This window comes from Hemiscyllium ocellatum, chromosome 31 (genome assembly GCF_020745735.1).
Source record: "Hemiscyllium ocellatum isolate sHemOce1 chromosome 31, sHemOce1.pat.X.cur, whole genome shotgun sequence".
NCBI classification, from domain to species: Eukaryota; Metazoa; Chordata; class Chondrichthyes; order Orectolobiformes; family Hemiscylliidae; genus Hemiscyllium; species Hemiscyllium ocellatum.
The window spans coordinates 23,029,267-23,049,209 of NC_083431.1; the positions used below are offsets into that span (position 1 = coordinate 23,029,267).

Below are 19,943 nucleotides of genomic sequence, written 5' to 3' on the forward strand. Positions count from 1 at the left end.
GTTAGGCACGGTCAAAAAGGCTTCAGGAAATGTTTTTTGTGTGAAAAATGCATGGTTTGTGTCGCCAAATCCTTTTAAAACAGCTAACCAAGAAACTGATCTGCAAAGCAGCCTGCAGGTTTTAAGCTGCTTACTTGGAGAGGTGGTCACAACATCAAGCTGACCCATCACCAAAAGGAACTCTGAGCTGAATCACAGCAGATCTTGAGGATTAAAATCTTGTCTTTTGGAAATAATCTTTAGATGGGGTTGGTGATGTGATTTGGAAACACAAAAATAGTGTTACTGGGGAGAATTATTTTCTAGTTCTAATACTTTACCCGTTTGTTCCTTTCAGTCCTGATTGTCAATCTAGTGAGATGTCATGGATGGTAGCAATCCCTTTCAACCTGGTTCAAGTGGTATGAACTAAGACACATTAGAAAAGCAACTTTGCCTTAGAGGATATTAAAACCCTATTCTCCACTAATATCCACATATCCAGCCTTCCAGTATGAATGTTGAACTGTAATCAGAAAATCTGAACTGGATTTAGTTCAATCCCAGCTCCCAAATCTTGGGCCACCTACAGTACTCCAACTCTGAACTGCAGCGGGGGAAGCTAACTCTCAAAAACCAGAAATTGAAATGGAAATTCTTGGAAAGTTACTGCCTGGCCAAAGGCTGCCATTATCCACTAAGCCAATTGAAAGCTAAAAAAATTATTTCTCGACAGTTATATTTATAAGTCTAGATTAGTGTGATGCTGGAAAAGCACAGCAGGTCAGGCAGCATCCGAAGGAGCAGGAAAATCGACGTTTTGGGCAAAAGCCCTTCATCAGGAATGAGGCTGGGAGCTTCAGAGGTGGAGAGATAAATGAGAGGGAGGGTAGGGCTGGGGAGAAGGTAGTCAAGAGTACAATAGGTGGATGGAGGTGGGGATGAAGATAATAGATTGGAAAGAAGGGTGGAGTGGATAGGTGGGTTGGAAGATTGATAGATGGGACAGGTCATGAGCATGGTGCTGAGCTGGCAGGTTGGAACTGGGGTAAGTTGGGGGAGGGGAAATGAGGAAACTGGTGAAGTCCACATTGATGCCATGGGGTTGAAGGGTTCCAAGGCGGAAGATGAAGCGTTCTTTCTCCAGGTGTCAGGTGGTGAGGGAGTGGCGATGGAGGAGGCTCAGGACCTGCAGAGTGGGAGGGGGAGTTGAAATGTTCAGCCACGGGGTGGTGGGGTTGAATGATGTGGGTGTCCCGGAGATGTTCCCTAAAGTGCTCTGCGAGAGGCGTCCAGTCTCCCCAATGTAAAGGAGAACACATCGCGAGCAACGGATACAATAAATGACGCTGGTGGATGTCCAGGTGAAACTTTGGATGTGGAAGGCTCCTTTTGGGGCTCTGGATGGAGGGGAGGGTGCCAGTTGCCAGGAGGGGAGGGTGGATTGTTGGGTGGACCTGACCAGGTAGTGACGGAGGAAACACTCTTTGCGGAAAGGGGTGGGAAGGGAAATGTATCCCTGGTGATGGGGTCCGTTTGGAGGTGACGAAAATGTCGGCAGATGATGCAGTTTATGCGGAGGTTGGTAGGGTGAAAGGTCAGGACCGGGGGGGGGGGGTGGGGTTCTGTCCTTGTTGCATTTAGAGGGATGGGGTTCGAGGGCGGAGCTACGGGACGTGGATGAGATGCGTTGGAGGGCATCTTTAACCACGTGGGAGGAGAAATTACAGTCTTTAAAGAAGGAGGCCATCTGGTGTGTTCTGTGGTGGAACTTGTCCTCCTGGGAGCAGATACGGCGGAGGCAGAGGAATTGAGAATACGGAATAGCATTTTTGCAGGAGGTAGGCTGGGAAGAGGTGTATGCTTTCAGCAGTCACATTTTTAAGGAGTAATTGTAGGAGCAACTTTCTGTGATCAACCACATTACTAAGGGAAAGGGTTGCCATTTGAAATACATGGAATTCTGTGGTGAGACTAGTTCTGTCACTTGCTAAATGCCCATTAATTGCACCCAAAAAAATTAGAACATGCCTATTTTAGGTGTAATTGAATTTTTAATGGTGTGATGAAGCTTAATTACTTCCAAACAACATCTTTAGCTCTGAAAAGTAACTTTTATCAGTATGATGTCTTATTTCTTAAAATTCTAATTGATGGAAGTTTTGGAAATGTAAAGGTTGTCCTTTTTTTCTTCTTTTGAGTCTTTGTTATTGCTGACAGCAACTTCTGAATGTGAAATAAAGAGGATTGAAGGAAGGGATGAGAGAGAGATTGAGGGTAAAGAGACAATTTACATTACCCATTCAGATACTCAGTAAGGAATTCCATCTGGCTGAGGAACTGTTGGTGAACTGTTGTTTGCCCTGTTCTCTCAAATCTCTGATCCTCTGCTGAGGGCCCTGCACCAAAATGGATTTCTAATGGTAGAAACCACCAGTGGAAAATCCCATGGATTGCCTGTGGCGAGTTAGGCGCAGTGAGCCCATGTCACCGTTTGTTTGCTATTAACCACAAAATCTGAATCAGTGTGTTGTAAACATTGCATTAATTTGTCAAATACCTAAGTAGCATTTGTGCAATCAGTCCAGCTTGGACATTTGCCAGTTAGGTCCATCAGTCTGTCACATTACAATAACATAACTGTGTGTCTTTGTGAGTGACACTAGGACACAAGACGATTGAGAATGTTTGCACAGACCAATGCTTTGTGGACAACTAACTAATAAACCCAAGATAATATGCATCTATGTAATGAAATCTCACCATTGTGGTATGGCCTACACACGCACCATCTCTAATGTTTAACAGTAAACTCAGGTGTGAGCACCAACCTTCTATTAGTCCTTGAAATCATTCAAAACTACTTTACCCCAGTGTACTGGTTGAGCAAATCTAAATTGCAGCATTGCACCAGGTGGGAGTTCGATCTGAACTGCTGTTGAGAAAGCAAACAAAAAAGTCCTGGAAGTCTGAAATGATAACAGAAAATGCAAATCCCCACAGTGTTGATAGAGAGGACAGGCAAACTGCCACACTGCAGGATGTATACCCTTCATAACAACAGGTATTTTATTTCCAGCATTCATTATTATACAGTTAGCCTAAATGCTAGAGAGAATCTAGTACATCTTTGAATTTTAAAAATCAGTTTTGAACAAAGGATACTGGACCCAAAGCATTAACTTAGCTTTGTCTCCACAGATGTTATCAGACGTGCTAAGTTTTTCCAAGAATTTCTCTTTTTGTTACTGATTTCCAGCATTTACAGTTCTTTGCTTTTTTTGTCTGGTATAACTTTTGTTTGCTCAGACTGCTGTTTTGTCACCTGTGAATTTAACGGATCCTGAAACCACCTTGAATTGAAATGATAAAATCAGTGATTGTCCCAAAGATGACTTTAGCCAACTACATGTGTATGTGAGCTGAATCAGGTCCTGTGGCTGCCCCCCCCAACTGAAGTACTGACTTTGCATATTGGCCATCCCTAATGAAATGAACTAACCTGCAATGTTCCCCAAGAAAGCAACCTTGACACTTTCACTAGGGGCTCTGAGGAGTTCATTTCAAAATGGGTCCACTTAGTGTATTTAAGCAAAATTGGAAGAAAATGAAACAATCAACCATATCAGCACCAAAGAAAAGGCAAAATCCTGTGAAGTGCAAGGTTCTGTCCTGAGGTTGGAAAAGGCTCAGCGGTTTTAGTTTGCAGTGTCTGTATGATAGATGAGGGCCAAATCAAAAAAAGGTGTGCTTTTTACTTGAAACAAGTTTATGTGCTTCTGCAGTTTTCCAGTTGCTATCAGGAAGAACATCATCATAAAACAAAGAGAACAGGAGGTTATTTGGTACACTGTCAAACACCTTGTACCTGTTTGACTCCAGGGCTACATATAGCTCATCTCATGTAGCTGGCGGCTTGTGGTGGTTGAGGACCAAGGCAATGAGAGGAGAGAGTGCATCCATCAATTGACTGTTTATTGCAAGGGCTCAAAAAGCTTTTGAATCACAACACAGCTGATTGTCCAGTGTCTTTGAATGCCTGTGAAATGTTAAAATACAGATAAAACTATGTAGATTGTTGTTGACTTCGTTGTATCAATACCACTATGACCGATACGGATGAAAGAAAATATCAAACAAAACTGCAGACAATCTATCTGTTAGATGCTGTAAGCTTGTGCAAAGACACATTGTTAAATGTACTTAAATAACTTGGGACCTTATCTTTTGTAAATTCATTCTCAACACGAAAACTTGTGTGAAAATGTTTTTTTAATCCCTATTTCTCCGTGTCTGTCCTGGAAATATTGACTCTTGCTTGCATTCAGTTTTGGGGATGCAGACTGCTGTCACAACCTTGTCTGAGTGGCTAAGTGTCGTGTGAGGCTAATAAGTAATTGTCAACAGGCTATTTAACCATGAGGGCACAGCAACCACGATAAGCACTATGATCAGCCACTGTCCACTTGTGTACTTTCCTCATAGCTGTCATTGTAGTTCCTAATGAGCTGGAGCTGCAAAATACGGCAATGATGCATAGATCTCTAGATTCCGAAATGAGGGAAAGCTTCTCTCTTCATACCTTACATAGATGCATATGGCGCTGAATTATTTAACCACACTACCAATCTTGGTGCCTATTTGTTAATTTGCTTAACAGTCCTCCCACATTTTCATCTATATCATTTCTGTATGCAACAAATAATAAGGCTCCCAGTACTGATACTTGTGATACACTGCTGGACACTGGCCTGCACTCAAACAGCCTTCTGCCACTACCCTTTGGGTCTTATTTGGCTCTGTCTAGTTGACAGTCTTTATAGGGTTGTAAAAACAGATATTTTAAAGTAAATTTTTGGGTTCATGTTTTTTGCTCTGAGCCGTTGTTTTTGGATCAATGTTTTTTTACAGAGTACATACTGAGTGAGGGGGTTATGGAAGGGTCATTGTGAGCATGAATGGTGCACAAGATCGGTGAAGGATTTTAAAAGATCATAAAGGGCTTGGAGCGACCACAAGGTGATGGGAGGTGACAGGAAAGGGCTAGCGGGCTCAACATCTTTTAACCTAATTGGGGAGAGGTCCCAGAAAACTGAGGTGGGCCATTAAACCTGCCCACTCCAATGGCCACCTGTATTCTGCTTCTGCAGTTGTTGAGCTCAACTCAATCCCACCCTTGTTTCTCCATAAAGAAAATTGCATGAAATGGTGCCCTTTATGTCAATATAACGTATAAAGGCTGGTCTGCTAAGTCACGCAATTTCCAAGGCCATCTGCCTAAGCTGCAAAAATCCAGCCTGTCGAATTCCAGAGTAAATTCTTTATCAGACCAACCAATGGAACGGGACAAAACCCAATGGCAACAGGATTCATCATCATTGTTCTTAACATGTATTGTAACATCATTAGGATCACACCTGAAGATTCTCATTCACATTTACAAAATAGAGTACTGACAATTGTCTCCCTTTTCAGGCTTATCTGTGGGATGACAATAAGGATGTAGTTGAATGGTTGGAGAAACAACTACTGGAGGAGGAAGGAGCTCGCTCAGTCATTGATGAGAACATCAAGTACATCTGCAGAGATTATATTCTCAAACAGATCCGAAGGTGAGACTTGCTCTGATCTTTCTCTTATGGTATTGTCCAAATAGTATTCCTCTTTAAAATTTCTGGTATTGTAATTTACAGGCCTCCTTCAAAGACCTTTTATATAATGTTACATCATGCTTTTAAAAAAAAAAGTAGCACAAATCTAATTAATGAAATGGATAAAATACTTCCCATACTTTTCATAATTCTCAAATTTTCAAGGAACTAATCAAAAATGCTTCAGTAGTATCCACTGCCTTTTCATCTCTTTCAAACATTTATTATATTATCAAACTCAAAGTGAGCTTTCTAATAGGAGATCCGCCAATTTGGAGTCGGGTAGGTGGTGGTTGTTGGAATTGGGTAATGGGTGCAGAGCTGCTTGTAGTTTGCTACACTGTTTCTCAAGCAGCAGTGGTAGAGGCCTAGAAATTGGCTGCCATTCCTTTTTCTCCAGTGGGAGCTGTGTGTTCCAACAAAGGAATAATGAGGAAAATAGTCAAAGTCTTAACAGTGAGGCCATAAAATCTTAGAGTAGGAGGATTTGCTATTGCACAGATGAATATAGAATACAAATTGATGCATCTGTAAGGTGTATTTAATAGCTGACACCAATCATGGTGATAATTGCTGGGCTAACAGGGATAAGAGATAAATGTCTTCCCTTCATTGTTCGACACCCCATAATTGCAGATCCCAGAATATGTAGGGCCTTATTGACAGAAACAAGTAGAACACAGTTTTTATGGAGTTCCTGAATTTTCCTCCTGTGAACTGTAACAACTTCAGAATTTTGTGCGCATCAGTGCAACTGCGTTTGCATTTAGCAGGAGCCCTGTGTAGCCAGAGCAGAAATAAACAAAACACCTATCAACTGATTCTTCAGTGATTCTCAGAAGACCCAGTCATTTGCATACTGTTTCTTTCCCTGGGGCTTTGCAGAACACAGTATTAATTTTCAGTTAGATTATGCATGTATATGTTAACCAAATTGGGCAATGGAAAAGCAGAAAGGCAGAGAGAGAGAAATTCAATCTAGAGGAATCACTGTAGCACAAGTTGAACCATGTTTACCTATTCTAGTCCTTGTAAGCTTTGCTGCCACACTCATCCCCCCACCCCCACACTGTCAAAGTCTCAGCCCAAACTGGGGGGGAGCCAGCATTAACATAAAAATAGCTGGAGAGATAGTGATGAGTGTATCATGAACTATCCTCAGTCGTAAAATGCAGCAGCTGTGGCGCTGAACCAGATAGTCCTGGCTGTACTGGCGCTTCAATATGATAGTAGTAACTTTTCAAGGGAAAACATATATGTACTGCATAATTTACCATCAGATGCTTAAATGAAGTTGACCACATTTGCTCTGTGGCATTTTTGGTTTCCAAATGTATTCAGATTTAAATTGCATTGCTTTAAAACTAAAATATAATTTTAATCTCACGTAAATAATTTTGTGTTCCTTGGCTAATGTTATAATGTTGTTAGTCAGAAAACTAATGCTCAGATTATAGAAAGCAGTGGGTTGATTGTACCTTGTCTTTACAGTCTGGTGCAGGCCAATCCTGAAGTTGCCATGGATTCTATTGTTCACATGACCCAACACATCTCACCCACTCAGAGAGCTGAAATTGTCCGCATTCTCTCATCAATGGATGCCCCTGCTTCAACATAAAGGACACGTGGACGGGATTCTGCAGGGAGCTGACAGTACAAGCAGAGCTAGTGCACATTTCTTAACAGCTGCACTGACGAGGGTATTAGAAATTATGGAGCGTGGATCCTCATGCACAGAAATACAGATGCAAGACACTGGCCCACAGATGGGATTGTAACAATTTACAACCTGTATGTGAAATGTAAGAAATGGATGAACTTAATTTAACCGGATGTAGATTGTGATGTTAAATACGTAATATTCTGGCACTGAATTGCCCCCTGAACACTCATGTCATCATGACTGGCAGTGAAGATGCCTTAAAAGTCAGTACTTGTGGGCTCATACTTGATGGCCCATAAAATTTCTATTCATTTGCCAGCAATCAAATCTATACACTACAGTTCTCAGTTCCTTTACAGGCATAAATTGACAGCACATCTCATGAAGGGCATGTAGTACATTGTGGTTTGCAGTGCCAGTTAATTGAACAATCGATGTAGAGTTGTTTGTGGAAATATTTTAACATTTCTTTTTGTAATCAACTACCTTTCCCATCCTGAATTGCTGCTGTTAAGGGGGAAACAAACAGGAATGGACTGAAAAGAATAATTAAACAACCAAGTGAAAATTATACCCCACACCCCACTTCATTCCAGCACTCCCCTCCCCCCAAAACCAATTTGCTATTGACTTAAAAGTCTCTGGTGGTTTAAGATGGTGCACACAGAGGTGTCTGTTACATTAAACCTTATAACTTAATTAATGAACCAGCGTTTCTGCCAGAAAAGAAAGTGTGAGTATTTGAGATTTTTCATTGGCATACTCAGTTAATTGACTTGCAGATTCTACTGATGCATTTGCAGATGGACCAGTTTTCGGGGAGAGGATTTATTGAAGGAGAAGGAACAAGTGGCTATTTTCTGTTTTAATTATTTTTAATCTGACTTGTTGGTTAAAAGTTACAAGTTCTATATTTTACTATAAGCCTATAATAATTGCCAAATCTGACAGAAACCCAAGTAACAAAAGTAATGAAATGTCAGGGATAAGAAAGAAGGTGGTTAGCATTTTCTCCTCCGCTCAGGCACTGAAAGTGTCTGCAGTTTGAATGTATTAGGATGAAGATACGAGGAGGAATATTTGAACAGGCAGAGAAAATGTTATTTACTTAAGAATTAATAAACTGAAGCAGCAACTTGGACCTTAACCCTTTCCTCCACATTATTCTAAAGGACTTAAAGGAAGAAGCAATGCAATAATAAACAGTCCAAACTAGTTTATCGCTGTAACCCAATTCTGACCAATAGTAGTATGTCAAGAAAAGGAACTTGCCATCACAATAAGTTTTTGAGTTGCCGGCTATAGGGAAGCAAGAATGTACATTTCAATGAAGGACTAAACATTTAGTTTGCACATGTCCAAATAACCAAATCTAGATAAGTCATGTCAAGATCTGATGTAATAGCTATAACAAAGTCTTTGAGTAGTAATACTTAGAAAAACATTTGGATGGGGTTGTTAGTTGATACGTTGCTCAAATTTAACTAACAATTTTGATTGTTTGGTCTCCTTTCCACTGGCTACCTTGTTAAAACTGTTCCAAGCTGCTGAAGGCCAGCAGAATGTTTATCAAAGTCAGCAATGCAGCAACAGATTCAGTGCTCCCCACTTCCTGAGCTCACCTAACTCATTCGGTCTACACAAGGGAGGAACAAATGTAGGAGAGTCATGGATGGCCCAGAGAGGGCGGAGGGAATAAAAGTGAATGACTTGTCTTTCCATACAGTTCCTTTTCTCTCAGTTCTGAATGTTATTGAAGAGTGGGTTAACTGTTACATTTGTGGGACCAAGAGATCAGAGACTCGAGACAGAGATGTGTGTCTTCACGAAATAAATGAAAGTTTGGATTTATGAAGCCTCTAAATATTTTGAGCCTTAGCACAAAATAAGATGGCAGGTCAGACTGAAATGGGCAATCTGTCTTTTGCACCATTTCAGAGTAAAATTCCAACTTCTGCAGCTCAAAGCGGCTGTTCTGTCCTTTTATTTAAAAGACTGCCCGTTGGTATCTTAATTTGATGCTTTGACAACGAGGGGTAGATCATCTCTGAACAATAATTGGAGCAAAATCAGAAATTTATCTGTAGAAAATGAGTTTATAATTTTAAAGGACCTGGTGTTCACAAAGATCTTCACAAGTATTATAAAAGGGTCAAATGAGTGCAAATACTGCTAACTGTAATTGACACAGGGATCTTATCTTTTGACACCTGTGGAATATAGTCTCATCATTTTAAGTGCAAATGGCAACTCTGGACGGCTTGGAATGAATTAATTATGTTTTGGAACTTGTTTCTCTTTGCATTACTGTGACATCCCAGGATCTTTTGCTTGGACTTTGTAACTAATTTATATTTTTTAAGTGAGTCCAAATGCATATACAAAGTTCTATATGCATTGAATGTCTCATTATTAACTTATGATTAGATTTATATAATATTTTCAATGCTACATGTATGCAGTTTGTAGAATTGTTTGGAACTTAGTGTCAACAATTTCTAAAGTCCATCACTTCTGCCCTCCATCAGGGCTTGCTGCACGGTTATGTCTGAATTCATGTAGGAGAGGTAGAATCCATTGGTCTTAGTACAGGTGACATTGTAGAGAAAAAGACAGGCACTGCAATAATTTTAGTCATCAAATTATTTTGATGTGTTGTTTGTGATATAACTGGAGTTACTGTGCCTGAGCAGAAAGCACCATTAAAATATTCTCTCTTTGTCTGTTTTAATAATCCACAATGACTGCCTATGGTAAAACAGTGCTTGTACCTAATCAGTTGGTGTGTCGGATAACTCTGGTATGTGGAATTTCATTTCTAATTGAGCTATGCTAAGCCTATAGATGTGATGATGTAACAAAGGGAAACAACCTGTGGTTACAGGGAAATGATACAGTATCTAAACAGTTAAGAAACTCTTCAGCTATTGCAGTGGTTGGCCCCAACTGGAGTGAGCAATTAACTCTGCCATGTCAACACCTGACTTTTACTGTATCATTAAGTTCAGAACACACCCTTGAAAGTTTGGGTACATGATCGCATTCAGCATCTCCGTGTAAATTCTAAATGCCACAGCCCTGTTATTCTTTTTATGATTCTTTCTTTTCAAGGGATAATGACCATTTTTCCAACCAAGTATCCAAGCTCATTCGTGGGCATTCAGACTTCCTAGAATTTCAGATGTGTGGTAATGAAAGATTAAAGTGAGTGATTTGGAGTGAAATTCCTTTGAACAAAAATGGGAACGTGAGGTGCTGCTTCTGCAATTAAGGCCTTGCGAACTGGTATTGTCAGAAATTGCACATTTCATACTGATGTTGCTGCTGAAATTTTACTAAGCACAGAGAAAAATATTCATTCTCTCATTTATTCCTTAAAAGGAAATTGTACCCACTCCACATAAGCAAAGGGGAGGAGTCACATTGAACAAGTAATGGAATACATTTGCAACAATGCAAGTGGTTTGTTGTATTGAAACAATGGGTCGACATTTTTCAGCCAAAGAATCCTGAGATGCTGCAGTCTGGTGGTGGAACAATAAAATTGACAGTTTATTTATTTCATTTTTTTTAATCAAGTTTTTTTTTAACATGAAAGCCATGAGCCTAACTTTGTTCGACATGTGTTTGTAAAACAAAATCTATGAATTAAAAACTCTCAAATTTTCACCCTGACTTTTGAGGAGCCAAGCACAGACTTGATGGGCTGAAGGGATCTCTCTCTTTGTTATGTAATTCAGTGTCTTCTCTTGCCCTCAGTCCTGTTGCAACTGTGAGAGGAAATAGCATTTGTCATGTGGGATATCCACAATACTGCTTACTAAGCGGCTAAAGGGAAGAATCCACTCCTATCGCACCCCCCCCCCCCATCCGCCCCACCCCCTCCTTGCCCCAAGCTCCATTTATTTAGTTTGGTAATTTCAGCCAGGTTAACACTATTACTGGCTTTCTTCAAAGTGAATGGGAAATTAGCTAGGCTTCTCATATTGCTTACAATCCAATGATCCTTGGTGGACATTCAGTGTTTGTTGTGAATAGCCACTGGGGTGAGGAGCCAGTGACCCTGCAGATTATGTACCCTTCCAGAAAAGAGAATAAATTTGGGTTTGAAAGCAACTCTACATTTTGACACATAAATCACAAAGGTACCAAACACTGGGAGAAAGCAGGAAATTGGTCACATTACAGTGTAAAAACATTTTGTGCTCTCTCAAAGCTGAGGATCAAAGTAGCAACGTTTTCTAATTTAAGGCTTTTGTAACTTCTTCAATCTCGAGAGTATCAAAAAGATCAAAAATAAAAAAAAATTGAGTCTTTGCAGTTTGTGTTGTCTGATTCTTCATCTAAGCCACAAGGATAGGTTGGATTCATTTCCAATCAGACAGTCCCACAAATATTTAAAACAAATTGAATTGCACACCAATACCCATCACAATTACACTTGGTGCAATAACTGAATTAGCAATTCAACAAAATAATTGGAAATGCGACATTCTCTATCCAGAAGCCTCCCTCGAGGTTTTTTCGATCTATGGGGGTACTCAGCTTCACTAATTCTGCAGCTAATTAGTGCTGCACTTGGAAATGAAGTTGTTTAAATGTAGAATTCCTCTTTGGTGAAAAAATACATCACGACGTAAAGCAAATGTGCCCTAACTTGAAACCCAGTTGTAACCCTTTACGTACCAAGCTTTACTGGTTACAGCACTTTCATTGAATTGATTGCAATATGATTTTTTTTTCTTTTCCATTGCAAGTGTTGCTTTCTTTCTCTATCAACTTCTTCTAAGCACAAGCACAAGTCCCCACCTTTAGTTTCGAAGTGATGCAATTTCCATTGCTCAGCAATCACTTCGATGTTACGTTTGGGAGTCTGCTGTATAGTCAAGTTTGATGTGGCGAGAAGCATCCTTGTGAGCAGCAGGACTGATCTGGGTAAGAAGTTCTTTTTTTCTCTGCAACCTAGATTCATCTCTGGACTAATCAGATTTGTTGGAAGGCTTCTACAATAGAGATTTCATGTGATTTTGGAATCTCAAACTTTTCACCTGCAGACATGACCCCTTATGTGTCTCAGTCAGCACAACTAAGCAGAAGTGTAACAATTTTATTTTAGTTTTGTCTACCATTACATTAAACATGTCAAATATCTTTTTCTGCAGCCCTTGTATACAAGGTTGATCGGAGTAGTTGGAATTAACACAATATCAACCTTGAATCAATAAAACTTGGTAATTTAAAATACTCCTCTTTACTCAAGTGATACTTGTGTTTGAATATTCACAAGGTGAAATTTAGAACTGGCAAATATTTTAAACTTTAATTATATTTCAATTGATATTGCATTAAACATTTACAGAGACGAACCATTACAGCTGTGCACAAAATACAAATTCATCAACATATCCTTTATATGTTGTTGGTAATGTAAATGCAGGGAGGAAATCCTTTTGCAATCAAGTGCTGGCAAAAGCTGCAGGGAAATTTTTTCCAGTTGGCAGGATGGTCCTGTTCAAGGGAGAATTGGCTCGGATTCTGTACCCATTGAGTGTAGCATATTCCCTGCCCACATATGCAAGTATTCGTTTTAATGTTGGACCTAAGTTCAATATATGGAAGCAAGATTTGTAATAATAATTGTAAGCTCTAAAGAGGATCCCACTGCATTGCAAGGAATTCATTTTCTGAATGCACGTTTAGCCATGTATTGTTTTTAATTAGTAAATTCTTTCTGTGAAAATACACAAACTAGTTTTATCCAGACATACTCAGTAGCATGCTGAATCTTTGGAAGCAGGCATGCAACATTTAGGGCTGGAATCCTTTGCTCACTGTCAATAATGAACAAGAAAGGAGAGGGTTCATTGAGGTCAGTTATTCCTGATTTGTGCAAATGGGAAGTTTGCTAGTGCTCTGATCCTGCTAATTCAGAACTGCAATTGGACAATCTTCCTTGTTCTTCACTTTGTAGTGGTAGGCTTATTTAATCATCAAAAAATTTAGACTGGCATCTTCATCGAGAGCCCACCTGTTTTGTTCCCGAAGGTTGCTAATATCACTGTATGCCCTATAGACATACAGTTAATTACAACTACAAACCTAGTCGTTGCAAATGAACAGGGCGCTGTCAGGCCGACAGAAAAAGATTACATTTAAAAGAAACATTTTTCCCTTGGTGGCATTAGTTAATTTATTGTTTTAGTACATTGCTTTTCCAAAACAACACTCAGACTTTCTTCCAAACAGATTAATCCTAAAGTCTGGAAGTTTTCCAGTCTGGCTTGTTTTCTGTGGATTTAATTAAATTAATTACCGCATTTATGTTGGATACTGGGCACAGCCGTAAAGCTGCTTTATTGTTCCTGTTAGTTGGCCTTCATAGTCAGTTTGATAGCATCAAAAAACAAATTACAAACCGTTTTGTTCTGAGGTTGTCAAGCAGGCTTTATTTTAAATAATACTCTGATATGGCTGTAGCTCACAATGGTAAAAATAATAGCAGAGAAAATGTGAGTTTGATCTATTACTCCAGTTACTATATTATCTCTCCATTTTGATCATTTCTCCTATTAACCCTAGCCAAAAGTGCTCATTTGAAGGAAAATACATTTTTCATGAATGGGCCTTAGGTAATGGTACATGGTGGGAATTAACTGCATAATCAAGTAAAAGATAGTACAGAATGCCAGCAGTTCTGAAGAACTTCAGAGGATCATCTTCAGAAAAAAAAAATGAAACCAATGGGTAATTAAAAGCTTGGTCAAAGATAGGAGTTCAGGCATGTTTTCGAGGAGACAGCACTGAAGAGTTTTAGGAGAGCAACTGCAGAGATTCAGGCTTCCACTGCTGGGGAGAAGGAAGTGGTGACATGAGACCAGAGTTGATCTCACCATAGCCTCATGAAGATTAGAGTTTTATACTAACCTGTCCTCAGAGAGCTGTGTTGGGACTGTTACTTATATTGCCTCCGTTCAGGCAGGTGAAATGACGTTTATCCCACTGGTTTTGATTGCATTCTAAACCAAGTCTAATTCTAAGCAAGCTTCATTGCAGCATTCAATCTCATTTACAGAATATGGCAAGCCACAAGTTGGATCTATACACTTTCACACCACCTCCTTTTTAAACCATTGTATTATCCATCAGGTTTAAAGCTTTACAATTTCCCTCCAAGTAATCTTTCTATTTGATTTCCAGTTGTCTCCTCACCAAACTTGAACGAAGAGGATTCGAACATCAGAAGGCGCAGTGAAGAATGCAGAGAGTAATAAATATCAGGTTTAAGACAATACCTTGATGACACTTTTAACAGATTACCCAGTTGCTTTTGTTACTGCTTATTCTGTTTTGCAATTTCCTCCTTTTTACTGTTGACTTTCTATTGTTCTTTTCAGCAGCATTTATGGAGAGTTACAGAATTAACATCTCTTATCTGATGTCTTCTAAACGGAAGATAGTGAATTTTGTACTGAAAAAAGGGTGAGAAGGAACAAGTGGGTCAGAAGGAGAATTCAGTGGAAGATTTGAGGGCAAGGAAGATTACAAGTATCACTGAACAAAAGACAAAGGGATAGGTTTTAGTTGGAGAGAGAGATTGATCAGGGTTAAGGTGGCAACAGCTCTGTAATTCTATTTTCTTTGACTGTTGGAAAGTGATAGTGCAATTCATTGCACTATCACATTTCTGTTGCATGATTTAACTCCCTTGAAAATAGTTACATTTGTGCACTCTTAAAGTTGGAGAGTTGTGAAGGGGGAGTTTTTCATCTTCAAACATTTCCAGGATAAGTACATGAGGTATGCAAAATCCACCAGCTTTGAAGACCATAGCTGAAAGTGCATTTGTGCCTGGTCCAGGTGAATTTCTGTTCAATTGTAACTCCAACGATGCCACTGAATGCCCAATGTAAATGATTTCATTCTCCAGAAGATGTTTATTGCCACTTAACAGCACAAGTCTGAATGTTGCCTAGGTCTTTCACCATGTGGGCCTGGGACTGCTGTTAGCTGAAGAGTTGTGAATGCTAAAGACGACTGCAATCATTAGTAAACACTTTTTTTCAAACCTTGTGATTGAAGGAGCATCACTGATGTAACAGCTGGAAATGGTTGGATCTTGGATGTTGCACAGAGGGACACTTGCAGCAATGTCTGGAGATGATATCTCCAAAAAAACTTATCTTTTGTGCTACATAGATTGCTAGCTAGTAGCGAACTTTGCCCTTGGTCGTCTGTATTTCAAATTTACTTAGGCTTCTTGAAATGATACTCAGTCAACAGTCTCATCTCTGGAATTCAACTGAGTTTGGACCAAGGCTTTGATGAGGTCTAGCGCAAGTGAGGATGTAAGTGATAAGTAAGCAACATTTGATAGTATTGTCAGAGTCAACTTCCACCAGATTGCTGGTTGAGAGTAGGCTGATTGATTTCATTTTGGATATTTTTACGGCTCTGATAAAGCTTGTGATATAGCAAGAAATGTCATTTGCCTAATTGTTATCTATTTCTCTTAGAATTAAAGACCTTTACTAAAGAAACTTGGTAAAGAAAACCTATTTTTTGTTAACTAGTTTCATGAAGTTATATTCAAGAAATAAATTGTATCCCCTTAATACTAAACATACACTGGACAATATGGTTCTACAGAAATGATAGGTGTTTTTCCCTTTTACCTTTATTATTAAAACCAAGGTTTCAGCCAAGGATCCAAACTCAGGATAAAATGGATGACTTTTTCAGGTTCTTCTAATATTCAGGTGTGCTGGAAAAACACAGCAAAAATCCTTCAACAAGGGCTCTCATCTCTTTCAGTCCACATTTCTCCGTTCACCAGACAAAATTGGTTGCAAATTAGAATTCCTAGAGTGTGGAAATAGGCCCTTCAGCCAGCAAGTTCACACCAACCCTCCGAAAAGTAACCCAACTAGACCTATTCTCCTACGTTTCTGCCTGACCAATTCACCTAACCTGCACATCTTTGGACTGGAATAAACTGGAGCACCCAGAGGAAACCCATGCAGACACTTGGAGAACGAGCAAACTGTGGCTGAAATCAAACCAGCTCCCTGGTACTGTGAGGCAGTAATGCTACGCACAGAGTCACTGCCACTGAAATAGTTCAGCTTTCTCTTTTTCATTGACGTGGTCAGGGCTGCCATTTCCAAAGTTAAGGATTTTAACATCTTGATTGTCCTTTTGTTGACTACCATCAATCATTCACAAATAGTGCAGTACAACTGCAGCTGCAACTTTGATCTGGGCAGCATGCTGTATGAGCACAGCTTTGTCTACTGCAGGCTGCTCAGCCTATTTGTGGGCCTGCATTGTAGCTTCTGGCATTTCATTCCAAGGTGTGCTTGATGAGAAGTTTCTTCTTGTAAAGGTTTATTTTTAAAATTAATATTTGTCACTGAAATATTTTGCCACTAAAACAAACTGCAGACTGTTATTAAAAAAAGACAACGTGGTGAAATGAAACCTTTATTACAAACAAAACATCCAATTAATGGCAGGTTCAACAATGCACTAAAATGAACTTGTGCAAGGCTTAGTTTATTTCCAGCTTCTTTTAACATCAATATACCTTATTCAATCATTTCCATCATGAGATAGTGGTACTTTAACTGCAAGACATAAATTTTGCTTTTTTATAAACTTTGTTCTGATCTTTAAAAGATTACCTTTCCTGTATATGAAAAATTTCATGATTAAGATCAACTATTATTTTAAAAACGTCACTCCAGCTAGCCTTAAATTTTTTTTTAATAACTATATTCAGAACAGCAATAATTGCCACTAGGAAAAAGGCAAAAATGATAATTTTGGGAAACGCACTATTCTCTTACAGAAGAGAACACAGATGTGTAGATAAGTGTTTCAAACTGCCATTACCTCTATCCCAATTATCCTTCTCCAGTCATCCACTGTAAAAACAAACCATTCAACATGGTAAAAATTGCCAATATACAGATTGTGGGTTGGGCACATAAATTGGTCAGAAACCTGGTGACTTCTATATGTAAAAAAAAACTTTCTAGCCAGAATGGAATTTGAAAGGGAAGGCGGTATAGTCCTGTCTTGTAGAAAAATGGATGTCAAAAGCAAAATTTTTTTTTGCTATAATCAATGTCCAAAGACCAGTGGTGATGAGTACTGCATGTCTTCAGCTTGCTTGATTTTTCCAAACAGAGATCTGTACAGTTCTGACCTGCATTGGAGGAAAATAAAACTATAAGAATATTTGTTTTCTGTTGAAGAGGTGCAAGTCTACTTTTAGTTAGCCTAATGCAGCTGGGGTTCAGGAGTCTTCTAATTCATAACACTTCAAACAATATAATCATATAAAGATAATCTTTTGGATTAGTTTTAGAATGATTAATGTCAGACACAATTCAAAGAGAACAGCCAGGAGATCTTGCTGAGGACAATGAGACAAGATTACCATGGTTGTGTTGTCAGTGTGGAAATAAAAGTCCTCAAAGTATTAACAAACAACGTCTTTTAGTTTTGCTAAGAATTGGTCACCAAAAAAAACGTCAATTTTCTAATGTACGTGTTGGTCTATTAAATAAGGTCTGTATGCTGCCCGATTCTCCAACTGTAACATGAATGTTGTTCACGGTAACTCTGCAGAGTTCGCTCCTAAGATTCTAAGCATAGATTTTAAATTTGGTCAGAATGATCCACTTTGAGGGCAAGTACCTATTACCTTTCCATAACCAAAGCTTTTGAAACGAAAACAACAGCGCATCTCAACAGCTCTGAATTGTAGCAATATTGCCTGGAGAGTCTAGGCTTTCAAAAGAACCTGGTTTATTTTTGTTAAAGAATGACAAGTTTTAATAAATCACCAATGATCACCCATTTAACATGATCTGAATTTCAGCTATAATGCAACGTTTTGATTTTCATTATGCATAACCAGTTCTTAACAGTTAATGAAAGTATGATATAATACTGCGAAAACCACTTAGGAGGTAGTGAAGAAATTCCAATTCCAAAATTACAATTCCCATTTACAGCTTGCCAATCTTAAGCATGTTTAGATAGATTTCTGTTCCCGCCTGGGCTGAAATATCAACCGGACAGAATGTATGAAAGGAATTCTGGAAAATAGCATTTCACACAGGTAACAGAACCCGCAGTCAAAATGGCTGGAAGGAAATGATAGGTTGGCAACTTACAGGCCTGTGGATTGACCCTTTCAGATTTCTCTTTTTGCACGCCAAGGTGATAAGTCTAGAGACAACCAGAAGGGCAGACAGATAGAGAGAGAGACCAATTGGAAAAGGGCAAGAAAAGCAAGGTAAACCTATTATAAAGATACTTCCAATTCACTTGTGGGACATTGGTGTTGCTTTCTGGCCAACACTTATTGCCCATTCCTAGTTGCCGTTGGTGGTGGTGGTGGTGGTGGTGGTGAGCTGCCTTCTCAAACTACTGCAGTCCGCGTGCTGTAGATTGACTCTCATATCAGGGAGTGAATTTCAGGGTTTTGACTGAATTACAGTGAAGGGACAGTGATATATTTCCACGTCAGAATGGTGAATGGCTTGGAAGGGAACTTGCAGTTGGTGATTTTTCCATGCGTCTCGTGCCATTGTTCTAGAGGGGAGATGAAGTTCTATAGCCCATCTTTGCTACTGAGCGTTGGTGATGAATGGAGTCGATGCTTGTGGATTTGGTGTCGATCAAATGGGTTGCTTTGCCTGTCAAGCTTCTTAAAGTCATACAGCACAGAAATAGATCCTTCAGTCCAATCAGTCCATGCTGACCATAATCCCTATCTCAATGAGTCTATAGTTCAGAGGCTTCACCTTACATCCTTCCTTAAACAAAGGCACAGCATTAGTCACTGTCCAGTCATATGGCACCTCACCCGTAGTTACAGATGATACAAATATTTGTGAAAGAAAAACTTTCTGCCTGGCTGGATTCTGAATTTATCCCAGTCTTCAGCCTCTTCTCACTCTCACACAGATATAAACACATCTACACATACTGTATATTCCCTCTCTATCTGCTTCTCCCTCACATTCTCTCCCTCAATCTTCCAACTACCTTTTGCTCCCACCCTCTTCACATATCCCACTCCATCCGTCCCCACAACATTCTCTCCCCTCTCATATTTTCTATGTTCCTCCCATCCTCTTACACGTGCGCTCTCCCTCTCTCTCTCTCTCTCTCTCCCTGCCACAGTAAGGAGTACATTCTTGAATGTTGTTGGAGTTGCACCCATCCAGGCAAGTGAGGAGTATTTTATCACCCTCCTGATTTCTGCCTTGCAGATGGAGGACAGGCTTTCGGGAGTCTGCAAGTTTCTGCAAACAAACTATCCATTATGCAGGTACGAATTCCCTTGCTTTCATCAAACTTATCAAAATATGAGAGATAGTCAAAAGTGCAAACTTGGACTTGCAAAGCACCACCATGCTAGAAGCAGGTGTTAACACATTCTTGCTCAAGTCCTGCGTGTAATTTTTGGCACCGCCAGTGTAGCACAGCTGGACACAAACAAAAAAACCAACATAATCACTATGCGGGCTTCAAGCAGACACACAATTTTAATTAGGGTCAACTTCCCTTTGCAGAATTCAACAGAACAAACCAGATTACTCCTTATGGGGATGGTAATAAGGGAAAAACAATCT

General features: G+C 39.5%; 2 protein-coding genes across 2 annotated transcripts in view; one reads left to right on the forward strand and one right to left on the reverse strand.

Moving 5' to 3' along the window:
* The window catches only part of acaca (acetyl-CoA carboxylase alpha), a 266,712-nt gene extending 255,112 nt beyond the window's left edge, over positions 1-11,600 (forward strand). The window contains exons 54-55 of the mRNA XM_060847834.1: positions 5,455-5,591; positions 7,122-11,600. Of these exons, the coding sequence (XP_060703817.1) occupies positions 5,455-5,591; positions 7,122-7,248 (264 nt within the window). The 3' untranslated portion in view covers positions 7,249-11,600. The remainder of the gene's footprint in view (positions 1-5,454; positions 5,592-7,121) is intronic.
* Positions 11,601-16,795: 5,195 nt separating this feature from the next.
* The window catches only part of aatf (apoptosis antagonizing transcription factor), a 112,887-nt gene continuing 109,739 nt past the window's right edge, over positions 16,796-19,943 (reverse strand). Inside the window, exon 12 of the mRNA XM_060847949.1 lies at positions 16,796-17,500. Within this exon, the coding sequence (XP_060703932.1) occupies positions 17,416-17,500 (85 nt within the window). The 3' untranslated portion in view covers positions 16,796-17,415. The remainder of the gene's footprint in view (positions 17,501-19,943) is intronic.